Source organism: Primulina tabacum, chromosome 14 (assembly GCF_025594145.1).
Source record: "Primulina tabacum isolate GXHZ01 chromosome 14, ASM2559414v2, whole genome shotgun sequence".
Taxonomy (NCBI): Eukaryota; Viridiplantae; Streptophyta; class Magnoliopsida; order Lamiales; family Gesneriaceae; genus Primulina; species Primulina tabacum.
In genome coordinates this window covers 16977874-16992056 of record NC_134563.1, presented here as the reverse complement: position 1 = coordinate 16992056, position 14183 = coordinate 16977874, and the positions used below count along the sequence as shown (strand labels likewise).

Here is a 14183-nt window from a genome sequence, read left to right as displayed (position 1 = left end):
ACAGGACCTTATTGCAGCACTTGTGGAGGGAAGCATTCCACAGAGCAGTGTCGAGGAGTGTTTGGCACTTGCCGTATTTGTAGACAGCAGGGACATTTTGCTCGAGTTTGTCCCCAGAGAGATACTCAGAGGTCAATGGGTACCGAGTCATCTGGATCAGTAGCTCAGACTAGTAGACGACCCCTAGTTGCAGTCCACTCCTTCCAGCCAGCACCAGCCCAGTCACAACCGAGGCCAGGAGGAAGTCAGACGGTTAGCCAGCCTCCTAGACAGCAGGCCAGAGTGTTCGCTTTGACTGAGGAGCAGGCTCAGGACGCACTAGAGGATGTTGTGCCAGGTAACTGTGTTATTTCTGGTTATCCTACATATGTATTGATAGATACTGGTGCATTGCATACATTTATATCTGAGCGATTTGCATTGAGTCATGCATTGCCTATTGAGTCATTATCTGCTGTAGTGTCTGTCTCTTCTCCGTTGGGGACAGGTTTGATATCAGTGAAATCTGTTAAATCTTGTATACTGCAGTATGTTGAACATGAGATCGAGTTAGATTGTATTGTACTTGGGTTATCTGATTTTGACTGTATTATCGGTATCAATATGTTGACCAAGTACAGAGCTACTGTTGATTGTTTCCACAAGATTGTGAGATTCAGACCTGAAATGGCTGATGAGTGGAAGTTTTACGGTAAGGGTTCTCGAGCCAGAATTCCTTTGATATCTGCTATAAATATGACTCGATTATTGCAGAAAGGAGCGGATGGATTCCTTGTCTATCCAGTGGATTTAGTGAAATAGAGTCCATCATTGGCGGATTTGCCAATGGTGTGTGAGTTTGCTGAAGTCTTCCCATATGAAATTTCTGGATTGCCTCCGATTCGAGAGATAGACTTCAGTATTGACTTGATGCCAGGTACAGTTCCGATTTCTAGAGCTCCGTACAGAATGGCACCGATAGAATTGAAAGAACAGTTGGAGAATTTACTAGCCAAGGGGTATATCAGACCGAGCGTGTCTCCTTGGAGTGCTCCAGTATTGTTTGTTCGAAAGAAAGACTGTGATGACCTGATATTAATTACTCAATTATTTGGCAAGAATTGATATTAATTATTTTAAAGTACGAAATTAAAATAATTAAGCAAAATAAATTTAATCGTGTGTTAAAAATGTGTATTAGAAAATATCGGAAGTATAAACGATATTAAAATACATGTCGGAATTAAATAACACACGGGAGTTGAAATAAATTGGACCGGGTCACAGTCTAGCATTTTGAGCAAACATTTAATAATTGCAAATGCATATTAATATATTTGTGGGGTGTATATTTTTATGGGTTATTTTATAAGGAAACCCATTTCCCCTTCACCATTCCTGTAAGTCTTCTCCTCAACCCTACCTCACGCCTCACCCTCTTCTCCAGCTACCTTCTTCGTGTCTTGTGGTTCAACCACCATAGCTGACAGTAATTTATCCAGCAACCATCAGCTGAAGCTCGTGCACCTTGTTCCTTGTTTGAATCGAAGAAGAGACGAGCTCTTCCATTGTGCAGCGAGCTGCGTGTTGCTGCTGCAACATTTTTCCAGCCCCTTGCTTGCCTTCTTATTTGTTCCTTGGAGGATTTTAGAGGCTAATTATTGCTTCATTTCAGTTTATAAGAAGCTTTGGAAGGTAATCCCTAAGCCTAGAGTTGCAAATTTGTTCATGGGTTTCTTTCTTAGCTACTGTGATATTTCGAGATTTTGGTGTCTAGTTTTTTTGGATATTTGGGTATGTTACACGAAGAATATCGACTTGTGGTTCAATAAAACTTGTAGAACGTTGTGTTAGCTTTCTATAGCCACTGGAAAATTGTAATTACAATAAGAAACGGATTTGATATGATTTTTCTACCATAATGTGTCAAAAACCGAACTCTGTACTGATGCGTGCAGAAGAAATTCTGTAATTCGAGTTTGTGACCTGTTTTCACTCGGATTCTGGACTTGTGATCTATATGAAAGTTGTAGAGCTATGTCTTTTCTTCGAAACGATAATTGACCCGTTAAATTCCATTAAGAATTGAGGGAGTTATGCTCATTTTACCGAAACTGCTCAGTCTGGGAATTCAGTCCGCGAGTTGGTGAGTAACAGCATGTTCTTGCTTAATTGTGGAATTATCTACTAAGATTTTGGGAATGATTTCTTCTAAGAAAACTTAAATATTTGAGTTTTCTTTCATTTACAATTGGCAGATTTTGAATTGGGTCAAAATGAATTAGATATGAATTTTATGCTACAAGTGTCGAACCAGAATCTGTACAGATTTGTTGTTTTCAAAGTTTCTTGTTTTTTGTGTTTATAAGCATCTAGATGACTGATTTTTGTGTCGGTATCTTCTGATGAAATGTGGGATTTTGAGTTAGGATTTCAGCCATATATGATAAGTGTAATTCGGTTAGGTTTCTATTGAGTTATGACCTTAAAATCGATCCTAGGTACAAGCTGGAATTTGTAAATTGTAATTGGATAAGAGTTGAGTATTTAATTGATGAAAATAAATTAATTGCCACAGGTTTTGATAACCAGGAAGCGCCGAGGTCTTCGTAATTATTGTGGTAATTTAATTTGAAGGTTAAGGTACGGATTGATCGATTTCTTACAGCGTCTATGTCGACGTGTAATTTAATTGATGTGAGTTAATTGATTTTATGTGAATTATGTGATTATGTGCTCTTTGTGGAATTTGGATGCAAATTTAAGATTATTCCTCGTTTTCTTAAAATAAAACATGATTTTCAAATATATTGGAATAATCTATGGATTGATATACATTGTTGAACACACATTCATATTGAGCCCTTCAGTTATTGATACCCGTTGATATTCGATTGAGATCTGTATATGATATTATATTGTGTCTTGTGGATTTTGGGCACCTTGATTCGGTCCGGCTTAGGTAGTTGCTAGCATCAAGTGTGAAGCCATATCCCCAGACACTGTCCGCTGAGTCGTGGACAGGTCCGCTGAGTCGTGGACCAGCTCGAGCATATATTATGATTGTTGATATCGATCCTTTGACTCCTGATATCCAGACATCTTGCACCCGTACATGCATTGCATTGATTTCATTACATGTCATTTATATATGCTGTAATTTATTTGATCTTCATACTAGGGTTTGACCCCTGTCCTTTGGGACTGCTGTGGTTTGTTCTGTGTTTCCATAGCAGGTCATGCAGGTGGTTTGTCTTCGGCTGCTCAGGATGAAGCACCGAGGGGCGCTAGAGCTCTTTGAGTTTTGAGCTCAAGCCTTTATTGTTTTTCTCTGTGAGTTCAGTCATCGAGTCCCTAGATATTATATTTATGTATTATGGAGTCTATGTATTACCGGGGTATGCTCCGAGTAGTTGTATATTGTGTTTGTGGAGGATCGTTGTTGTGATTGTGCCTGGTTGGCATTGTTTCGTATTGGATGTTTGTTGAGAGTTTTGATTTAGTCGTTTAGGTTATTTTATATTTTTCCAGTATATCCTATTTACGGGGAGGTCATGCCGAAATTTCTATTGGGCCAAAAAGCAAAATTTTAACTCGTTTTTGCTGTTTATACTAATTAATCCTGATTGTGTGTTAATAAAATATTAATCAGGAACAAGGCCCTCACAGTTTGGTATCAGAGCGTAGTTTGAGATATGCTCATATAGAGTTAGTACACTCGAGTCTAGGCACAAATAAATTGTGCGCATGTGATTGATTATTTGGAATTACTTGCTTTTGCCTGGTTTGAATTGCATGTTAGTATTTTAGAGATGAACATGTTTTGGCATTAGTAGGTAATGGATTCTTGAGCATTTTGGCATTTCTTTTTCGGTGCTTTGAATTATTTTGAAGTTAATGAATATTTTGGGAATTAACTTTGGTTTTGTAGAATGGCACCGAGAGGTAGGAAAGGTAAAGAAGTGGTTCAAGAGTCTGGTGCTCAGAATATGGATGGTATTGATGTGAATGCTCGAGGTAGACGTGGTCGACCTACTGGTGAAACAGTACAGAATGTTAATGTGGAAGTTGAACAGATCACCCGTAGAGTGAATGATATGGAATTGGTGGTATCGAGATTTCAGAATCTGAATCCTCCTATCTTTGATGGCTCCGAAGGTAATGAAAAAGCTGAAAGTTGGTTAAGGGCCATGAATAAATTGTTTGATTTGGTGGAATATGATTCCAACCGAAGAGTAAAATTAGTAGTTCTTCAGCTGAGGGACAATGCTGAACGTTGGTGGGAGGCTACTGCCAAGGCTTTGCGTGATGCTGGCACAGTTATTACTTGGGATGTTTTCAGTTCTCAGTTCAGACAAGAGTATTCTCTGCCTTCTTATTATGCTGCCAAATCATCTGCATTTCATAAATTTGTTCAGGGTAATTTACCAGTTGCGGAATATGCTCGACAATTATCATCTTTATTGATTTACGTGCCGCATATCGCCGGTAATGATGGGGCAAAAATGGAGAAATTTCTGGAAGGATTGGGTTCTCATTTATATTCCTTGGTTCTGGCTAGTAATCCGGTTAGCTATGCCGATGCAGTCAACAAGGCAATAAGATTAGAAGCAGGATTTCAAAGAGATAATCAGCAGTAGACTTTACAGATACCCAGTGGAGGTATGCAATTACCAATGGGTACACCATCTTATGTACCTCAGCAGCCTTTCCAGCAGCAGCAGTTCTTCAAACACCAAAAACCTCAAAGGTTTAAGCCCAGAGGAAAGAACTTCAAGAAGAAAGGTCAGTCGAGTTAATCTAGCTCAAGTGGATCTAAAAGTGTATCGGGGACGCCTTTTTCTGGGAATCAGTATTCAGTGGTGTATTGTGAGCGTTGTGGAGGTAGACATCATACATCTCAGTGTGGTGGTGTACGTGGGACATGTCATAATTGCGGTCAGAAAGGACACTTTGCTAGATCTTGTCCAAACCGTACTCAAGGGCAAATGAGACCACAACAGTTTCCTCAGAACAGAGGTGGTTTTTCGGGTGGTTCGTCTCAGAGACCCTTTACTCCTGCGCAGTCTTTTCAGCGGTCCAATTATCCACAGGTTCGGGGTAATGCACCTCAATCATTCCCAGGTCCACAACAGGCTAGAGTGTATGCTTTGACAGAGGATCAAGCCAGAGAGGCTCCAGGTGGTGTAATCGCAGGTATTTGTTTAATTAATGGTTACACTGCACGAGTTTTATTTGATACAGGAGCATCTCACTCTTTCCTCGCATCCAATTTTGTTGATGAATATGACTTTGTGACTACATCATTGCATGAGTTTGCATCTGTGTCCACTCCAGCCGGTAAAGTGATTTTATCAGGGCTGATTGTGTTGAACTGTGTATTTCATTTCAGTGACAGTATTATGATTTCTAATTTGATTGTGTTACCGATGTATGACTTTGATTGTATCATTGGTATGGATACCTTGACAAATTATCGAGCTACTGTAGACTGTTTTCATGGTGTAGTACGTTTTCGACCTCATTTTGGTGACAAATGGAATTTTTATGGTCGAGGATCGCAAGCTAAAATACCTTTAGTTTCAGCGATGGAAATGTTTAAGCTATTATCCTTAGGAAATGAGGGATATATGATTTATGCTGTGGATGCTTTAAAGGAAGAGCCGAGATTGTCTGATATACCGGTGCTGAAAGAATTTTCTGATGTCTTTCTGGAGGAGATACCATGTTTTCCACCGCAGAGAGAGCTTGATTTTAGCATTGAATTGATGCCAGGAAATGCTCCAATTTCAAAGCTCCGTATAGAATGGCACCTGCAGAACTTAAAGAGTTGAAAGAGCAATTGCAGGATTTAATGGAAAAAGGGTACATACGACCTAGTATGTCACCTTGGGGAGCCCCTGTTTTGTTTGTTAAAAAGAAAGATGGTTCCATGAGAATGTGCATTGATTATAGGCAATTGAATCGGGTCACCGTCAAGAATAAATACCCTTTGCCTAGAATCGATGATTTGTTTGATCAATTACAGGGAACTTCAGTATATTCGAAAATTGATCTTCGATCAGGATACCATCAACTTCGAGTTAGAGAAGAAGATGTTCCTAAGACAGCTTTTAGAACCAGATACGGGCATTATGAATTTTTTATTATGCCATTTGGGTTGACTAATGCACCAGCAGTATTTATGGATTTAATGAACCGAGTGTTCAGGAATTTTCTGGACAAGTTTGTTATTGTTTTTATTGATAATATACTGGTGTATTCGAAGTCAAGAAAGGAACATAGAGAGCATTTGAGATTAGTTCTTCAAACACTTCGTGATGCTCAGTTGTATGCTAAATTGTCAAAGTGTGAATTCTGGTTGGATCAAATCATATTTTTGGGTCATGTGATATCAGCCAAAGGAATATCCGTCGATCCAAGTAAAATTGAAGCGGTCTTGAATTGGACTAGACCAACAAATGTATCAGAGGTTCGAAGTTTTATTGGATTGGCCGGGTATTACAGAAGATTCATTGAAGGGTTTTCTCAGATTTCCCGACCTATCACCCAACTGACCAAGAAGGATGCAAGATTTATTTGGTTAGAAGAGTGTGAGCAGAGTTTTCTGAAACTGAAAAAGAAATTGACGACGGCACCAGTGTTGGCGTTGCCGTCTGGATCAGGTGGATTTGTGGTTTGTGCAGATGCATCAGCTAAAGGATTGGGATGTGTATTGATGCAACATGGAAAGGTTATTGCCTATGCTTCGAGGCAACTAAAGATACACGAATCCCGATATCCAGTTCATGATCTTGAACTTGCAGCCATTGTTTTTGCCTTGAAAATTTGGCGACACTATCTATATGGTGAACAATTTATTATTTACTCGGATCATAAGAGTTTGAAATATATGTTTACTCAGTCAGAGCTGAATATGAGGCAGAGACGTTGGTTAGATCTATTGAAGGATTTTGACTGTGAAATACAGTATCAACCAGGGAAGATGAATCAGGTTGCAGATGCATTAAGCCGGAAGTATCAGGATGGCATGTTAGCATCCATTCATATTTGGTAGAATCAAGATGAATTATGTACTTCTGAATGGAATTTTCAGCCACAAGATAATTATTTTATTGTTTCTGCATTGCAGTTTGAGCCACATATTATTGCTGAAATTAAAAAGGCTCAAAAGACAGATCCAAAAGTTCAGAAATCAAAAGAGTTTGTTTTGTCTGGTAATCCAGATAAGTATAATGTCTCATCAGATGGTTGTTTGCGAATGAATAACAGATTAGTGGTACCAAATGTTGCAGAATTGAGAGAAGCATTGCTTCAAGAGGCACATTGTAGTCACCATAGTGTTCATCCTGGTAATCGTAGGATGTACCAGATATTGAGACCTTATTTCTGGTGGGATGCGATGAAGAAAGACATTTCTGAATTTGTAGCAAGATGTTTGACATGCCAACAGGTGAAAGCTGAGAGAATGAAACCTGGAGGTATGTTACAGAGTTTAGAAATACCGCAATGGAACTGGGAACATATTGCAATGGACTTTGTAACTCACTTACCCAGGTCTATCAGAGGTTGTGATGCTATCTGGGTTATAGTTGATAGATTGTCCAAGTCAGCACATTTCATTCCATATAATCGTACCTATCCTTACAAGAAAATGGCAAGGTTATATTTGGATAATGTGGTTCGGTTGCATGGAGTTTCAGTGTCTATTGTGTCTGATAGAGATCCAAGATTTGCATCTAAGTTTTGGAGCAGTCTTCAGAATGCTTTGGGAACTAAGTTGGCTATGAGCACAGCTTATCATCCCCAAACTGATGGTCAGACAGAAAGAACCATTCAGACTTTGGAAGATATGCTTCGATCAGTAGTTATGGATTTCGGAGGTAATTGGCAAGAATCTCTATCATTGGTAGAATTCTCATACAACAACAGTTTCCAAACGACTATTGGAATGGCACCATTTGAAGCTTTGTATGGTAGAAGGTGTCGATCGCCGATATGTTGGAATGAGATTGGAGAAAAACCATTGGCACAACCTGAATTTGTTGAAGAGATGAATGAAAAGATTGATTTGATCAGAAAAAAAATGAAAGCATCTCAGGATCGTCAAGCTAGCTATGCAAATAAAAGGCGTAGACCTTTGGAATTTCAAGTCGGTGATCAAGTTTTTCTAAAGGTGTCGCCATTTCGCGGCACAATGAGATTTGGGAAAAAGGGAAAGTTAGCTCCACGTTAAATTTGACCATATACTATCGTTGAGAGGATCGGTTTGTTGGCTTATAGATTGAACTTGCCGTAGAGTTTGTCTACTATACATGATGTGTTTCATATATCTATGCTGCGGAAGTATGAGCCAGATCCATCTCATGTTCTGAGACACGAGAATGTGGAGTTAGATAGTTCTCTTAGCTATGTTGAATATCCTTTGCAAATTCTTGATCGCAAAGAAAAGCAGCTTCGTAATAAGATGATTCCTCTAGTCATGGTGCAGTGGAGTAAACATGGGACAGAAGAGGCAACATGGGAGCTCGAGGCTAGAATCCGTCAAGAATGGCCTCATTTGTTTGAGAATGTAACAAATTACTTCATTTACTCTTAGTTTCCTATGTACTAGCAGTAATGTAAATTTGAATTCCTTTTATCTTATTTGTATTTAATGTTCTGATTTCGAGGGCGAAATCTTTGTTAGAGGGGGAGAATGTGATGACCTGATATTAATTACTCAATTATTTGGCAAGAATTGATATTAATTATTTTGAAGTGCGAAATTAAAATAATTAAGCTAAATAAATTTAATCGTGTGTTAAAAATGTGTATTAGAAAATATCGGAAGTATAAACGATATTAAAATACATGTCGGAATTAAATAGCACACGGGAGTTGAAATAAATTGGACCGGGTCACAGTCTAGCATTTTGAGCAAACATTTAATAATTGCAAATGCATATTAATATATTTGTGGGGTGTATATTTTTATGGGTTATTTTATAAGGAAACCCATTTCCCCTTCATCATTCCCGTAAGTCTTCTCCTCAACCCTACCTCACGCCTCACCCTCTTCTCCAGCTACCTTCTTCGTGTCTTGTGGTTCAACCACCATAGCTGACAGTAATTTATCCAGCAACCATCAGCTGAAGCTCGTGCACCTTGTTCCTTGTTTGAATCGAAGAAGACACGAGCCCTTCCATTGTGCAGCGAGCTGCGTGTTGCTGCTGCAACATTTTTCCAGCCCCTTGCTTGCCTTCTTATTTGTTTCTTGGAGAATTGTAGAGGCTAATTCTTGCTTCATTTCAGTTTATAGGAAGCTTTGGAAGGTAATCCCTAAGCCTAGAGTTGCAAATTTGTTCATGGGTTTCATTCTTAGCTACTGTGATATTTCGAGATTTTGGTGTCTATTTTTTTTGGATATTTGGGTATTGTACACGAAGAATATCGACTTGTGGTTCAAATAAAACTTGTAGAACGTTGTGTTAGCTTTCTACAGCCACTGGAAAATCATAATTACAATAAGAAATGGATTTGATATGATTTTTATACCATAATGTGTCAAAAACCGAACTCTGTACTGATGCGTGCAGAAGACATTCTGTAATTCGGGTTTGTGACCTGTTTTCACTCGGACTCTGGACTTGTGATCTAAATGAAAGTTGTAGAGCTATGTCTTTTCTTCGAAACGATAATTGACCCGTTAAATTCCATTAAGAATTGAGGGAGTTATGCTCATTTTACCGAAACTGCTCAGTCTGGGAATTCAGTCCGCGAGTTGGTGAGTAACAGCATGTTCTTGCTTAATTCTGGAATTATCTACTAAGATTTTGGGAATGATTTCTTCTAAGAAAACTTAAATATTTGAGTTTTCGTTCATTTTAAATTGGCGGATTTTGAATTGGGTCAATAATGAATTAGATATGAATTTTATGCTACAAGGTATCGAACCAAAATCTGTACAGATTTATTGTTTTCAAAGTTTTTTGTTTTTGGTGTTTATCAGCATCTAGATGACCGATTTTTGTTTCGGTATCTTCTGATGAAATGTGGGATTTTGAGTTAGGATTTCAGCCATATATGATAAGTGTAATTCGGTTAGGTTTTGATTGAGTTATGACCTTAAAATCGATCCTAGGTACAAGCTGGAATTTGTAAATTGTAATTGGATAAGAGTTGAGTATTTAATTGATGAAAATAAATTAATTGCCACAGGTTTTGATAACCAGGAAGCGCCGAGGTCTTCGTAATTATTGTGGTAATTTAATTTGAAGGTTAAGGTACGGATTGATCGATTTCTTACAGCGTCTATGTCGACGTGTAATTTAATTGATGTGAGTTAATTGATTTTATGTGAATTATGTGATTATGTGCTCTTTGTGGAATTTGGATGCAAATTTAAGATTATTCCTCGTTTTCTTAAAATAAAACATGATTTTGAAATATATTGGAATAATCTATGGAATGATATACATTGTTGAGCACACATTCATATTGAGCCCTTCAGTTATTGATACCCGTTGATATTCGATTGAGATCTGTATATGATATTATATTGTGTCTTGTGGATTTTGGGCACCTTGACTCGGTCCGGCTTAAGTAGTTGCTGGCATCAAGTGTAAGGCCATATCCCCAGACACTGTCCGCTGAGTCGTGGACCAGCTCGAGCATATATTATGATTGTTGGTATCGATCCTTTGACTCCTGATATCCAGACATCTTGCACCCGTACATGCATTGCATTGATTTCATTACATGTCATTTATATATGCTGTAATTTATTTGATCTTCGTACTGGGGTTTGACCCCTGTCCTCTGGGACTGCTGTGGTTTGTTCTGTGTTTCCATAGCAGGTCATGCAGGTGGTTTGTCTTCGGCTGCTCAGGATGAAGCACCGAGGGGCGCTAGAGCTCTTTGAGTTTTGAGCTCAAGCCTTTATTGTTTTTCTCTGTGAGTTCAGTCATCGAGTCCCTAGATATTATATTTATGTATTATGGAGTCTATGTATTACCGGGGTATGCCCCGAGTAGTTGTATATTGTGTTTGTGGAGGATCGTTGTTGTGATTGTGCCTGGTTGGCATTGTTTCGTATTGGATGTTTGTTGAGAGTTTTGATTTAGTCGTTTTGGTTATTTTATATTTTTCCGGTATGTCCTATTTACGGGGAGGTCATGCCGAAATTTCTATTGGGCCAAAAAGCAAAATTTTAACTCGTTTTCGCTGTTTATACTAATTAATCCTGATTGTGTGTTAATAAAATATTAATCAGGAACAAGGCCCTCACAAAGAGGGTTCTATGAGACTCTGTATCGACTACCGGCAACTGAACAAAGCAACGGTAAAGAATAAATATCCCTTACCTCCCATTGATGATTTGTTTGATCAGTTGCAGGGTTCTTCAGTATATTCCAAGATCGATCTGAGATCTGGATATCATCAGCTGAGAGTCAGGGATTCTGATATTTCGAAGACAGCGTTCAGAAGCAGGTATGGACAATATGAGTTTATTGTCATGCCGTTCTGTTTGACTAATGCTCCAGCTGTATTTATGGGTCTGATGAACCGTATATTCCAAAGATATCTCGATGATTTCGTTATTATCTTCATTGATGAAATTCTGATTTATTCGAAGAATATGATCGAACATGCCGAGCATTTGAGAACTGTATTGAGAATTCTGAGGGCTGAGAAATTATATGCTAAACTGTCGAAATGCGAGTTTTGGTTGAGGCAGGTTGAATTCTTGGGTCACATTATATCTGGAGACGGGATTTCTGTTGATCCTAGCAAGGTTGAGGCTGTGATCAGTTGGCCGAGACCTACTTCAGTACCCGAGATTCGCAGTTTTATGGGTTTGGCAGGATATTTCCGGCGATTTATTAAAGATTTTTCAAGCATTACCAAGCCTATTACTCAGTTGACTCAGAAAAATACTCCGTTTGTATGGTCTGAAGACTGTGAGTCCAGTTTTCTTGAGCTGAAGAAAAGACTGACTAGTGCACCGATATTGACTATTCCATCAGGTACTGGTGATTTTGTGGTTTATTGTGATGCATCTCACCGAGGATTGGGTTGTATTTTGATGCAGCGAGGGCATGTTATCGCTTATGCTTCGAGACAGTTGATGCCACACGAGACTCGCTACCCAATTCATGATCTTGAATTGGCAGCTATCGTCTTTGCATTGAAGATATGGCGACACTACCTGTATGGTGAGAAGTTTGAGATCTATTCTGATCATAAAAACCTGAAATATCTCTTTTCACAGTCAGAGTTGAATATGAGACAGCGAAGATGGCTTGATTTACTGAAAGATTTTGATTGTGCCGAATGTTTCAGATTTGAGATAGCGGATACTAGCAGAAGCGCACAGCAGTCGTTTTAGCATCCATCCTGGTGGCAGAAAAATGTATAATGATTTGAAGACACAGTATTGGTGGAAACAGATGAAATCTGATGATACTGAATTTGTAGCCAAGTGAAAGCAGAAAGAAAGAAATCAGGAGGATTGTTACAGAGCTTGTCTATACCTGAATGGAAATGGGATCACATTTCCATGGATTTTGTGACACAGTTACCGAGATCCTCCAGAGGTTGTGATGCGATTTGGGTCGTGATTGATCGATTGACCAAATTTGCATCCTTTATTCCATACAAGATGACATACAGACATGACCAGATGGCCGATATTTATGCCAGAGAAGTGGTCAGATTGCACTGAGTGCCGAAATCGATTGTTTCAGACCGTGATCCTCGATTTACTTTGCACTTCTGGCAGAGTTTGCAGAAGGATCTAGGTACGCAATTACATCTGAGTACCGCATATCATCCCCAGACCGACGGACAGTCAGAGCGGACTATCCAGACATTGGAAGATATGGTGAGAGCTGTAGTGCTTGACTTTAGCACTAATTGGCAAGATGCATTACCTCTTTGTGAGTTTTCGTACAACAACAGCTATCAGACGAGTATTGAGATGGCTCCTTTCGAGGCGTTGTACGGAAAGAAATGCAGATCCCCTCTGTATTGGGATGATATCTCCGAGGTTCCTGAGATTGGACCTAACATGATCAGAGATATGACTGAGAAAGTGAATCTGATACAGAAAAGAATAAAGGCAGCTCAAGATAGACAAGCCAAATATGCCAACATCAGACGATGACCGTTGGTATTTGAGACAGGAGACCGAGTATTTTTGAAGATTTCACCTTTCAGAGGAGTTGTCAGATTTGACAAGAAAGGGAAGTTGTCTCCACGATATATTGGGCCGTATGAGATTCTCGAGAAGATAGGAGATCGTGCCTATCGACTCTCCTTACCGCCTTCTCTATCTGGGATACATGATGTCTTTCATGTATCATTATTGCGAAAATATCTATCTGATGCTTCACATGTTATTCATCCAGGCGAGGCAGAACTGGACGAGACATTGAGCTATTTTGAAAAGCCGATTCAGATTCTCGATCGCAAGGAAAAACAGCTCAGAACGAAGACTATTCCGCTTGTGAAGATTCAGTGGAATCGTCATGGCATCGAGGAAGCTACCTCGGAGACTAAGTCAGACATGAGACAGAGATTTCCAGATTTATTTCATTGATGTGAGTTTTATATTCAGTATTCTGTTATATACTCCTTATTGATATGATTGATTGCATGTGATTTCGGGGACGAAATCGTATCTTAGGGGGGAAGAAATGTAATGCCCGAGATTTATGGTGTTGTTAATCTGAAATGATTCGTTGATTAATTGATGTGATTATAGACAGAACGGATCAGACCGGGGAAGCCGGAAATAAGTTTGAATTATGTGCGAGGAAAAGACCTCGCGCATATGCGCGACCCTGCCGGGCGCATATGCGCGAGGCAGGCAGAGGACCTCGCGCATATGCGCTACATGGATCCGCGGATGTGCGCGAGGGTACCCGAGAGTTGTGAAGAATGGTGAAGGACCTCGCGCATATGCGCCGAATGAGGGCGCGCATATGCGCGAGCTGCCGAGAAGATCATTGCCGAGACCACTAAGTCTCGCACATATGCGCCGGTTGAGGTCGCGCATATGCGCGAGACGTGTTGCACTTAGGATGAGCCATTTGCCCTTGACATGCATGATATATATATAACAAGTTCATTCTTCCTTGATATGAACAAACAAGAATCGAGTAAAGCTTCTGGAGAAGGGTGAAAAATCCTTACGCCTTTATATTTCGATCCGTCCGTCT

At 39.4% G+C, this 14183-nt stretch overlaps 1 protein-coding gene across 11 annotated transcripts; it reads left to right on the top strand.

Moving 5' to 3' along the window:
• The first annotated feature begins 2403 nt into the window (after positions 1 to 2403).
• On the top strand, positions 2404 to 11083 carry LOC142524143 (uncharacterized). Of its 11 annotated transcripts, none has more exons than XM_075627931.1 (4): positions 2432 to 2622; positions 3216 to 3312; positions 3911 to 5175; positions 10815 to 11083. In XM_075627931.1, the coding sequence occupies exon 3, from the start codon at positions 3912 to 3914 to the stop codon at positions 4617 to 4619; it is 708 nt and encodes a 235-aa protein (XP_075484046.1). In that variant the 5' UTR covers positions 2432 to 2622; positions 3216 to 3312; position 3911; the 3' UTR covers positions 4620 to 5175; positions 10815 to 11083. The 11 variants fall into 11 exon arrangements, 5 of the variants coding, with proteins under 5 accessions (XP_075484046.1, XP_075484047.1, XP_075484048.1 ...); XM_075627932.1 differs by having other exon boundaries at positions 3213 to 3312; XR_012814844.1 differs by lacking the exons at positions 3911 to 5175; positions 10815 to 11083 and adding an exon at positions 3511 to 3903 and having other exon boundaries at positions 3213 to 3312.
• The last annotated feature ends 3100 nt before the right edge of the window (positions 11084 to 14183 follow it).

Bases quoted from the DNA above. Each gene is read 5' to 3' on its own strand.
- LOC142524143 (XM_075627933.1), top strand. From the start codon at position 3,912: ATGGCACCGAGAGGTAGGAAAGGTAAAGAAGTGGTTCAAGAGTCTGGT.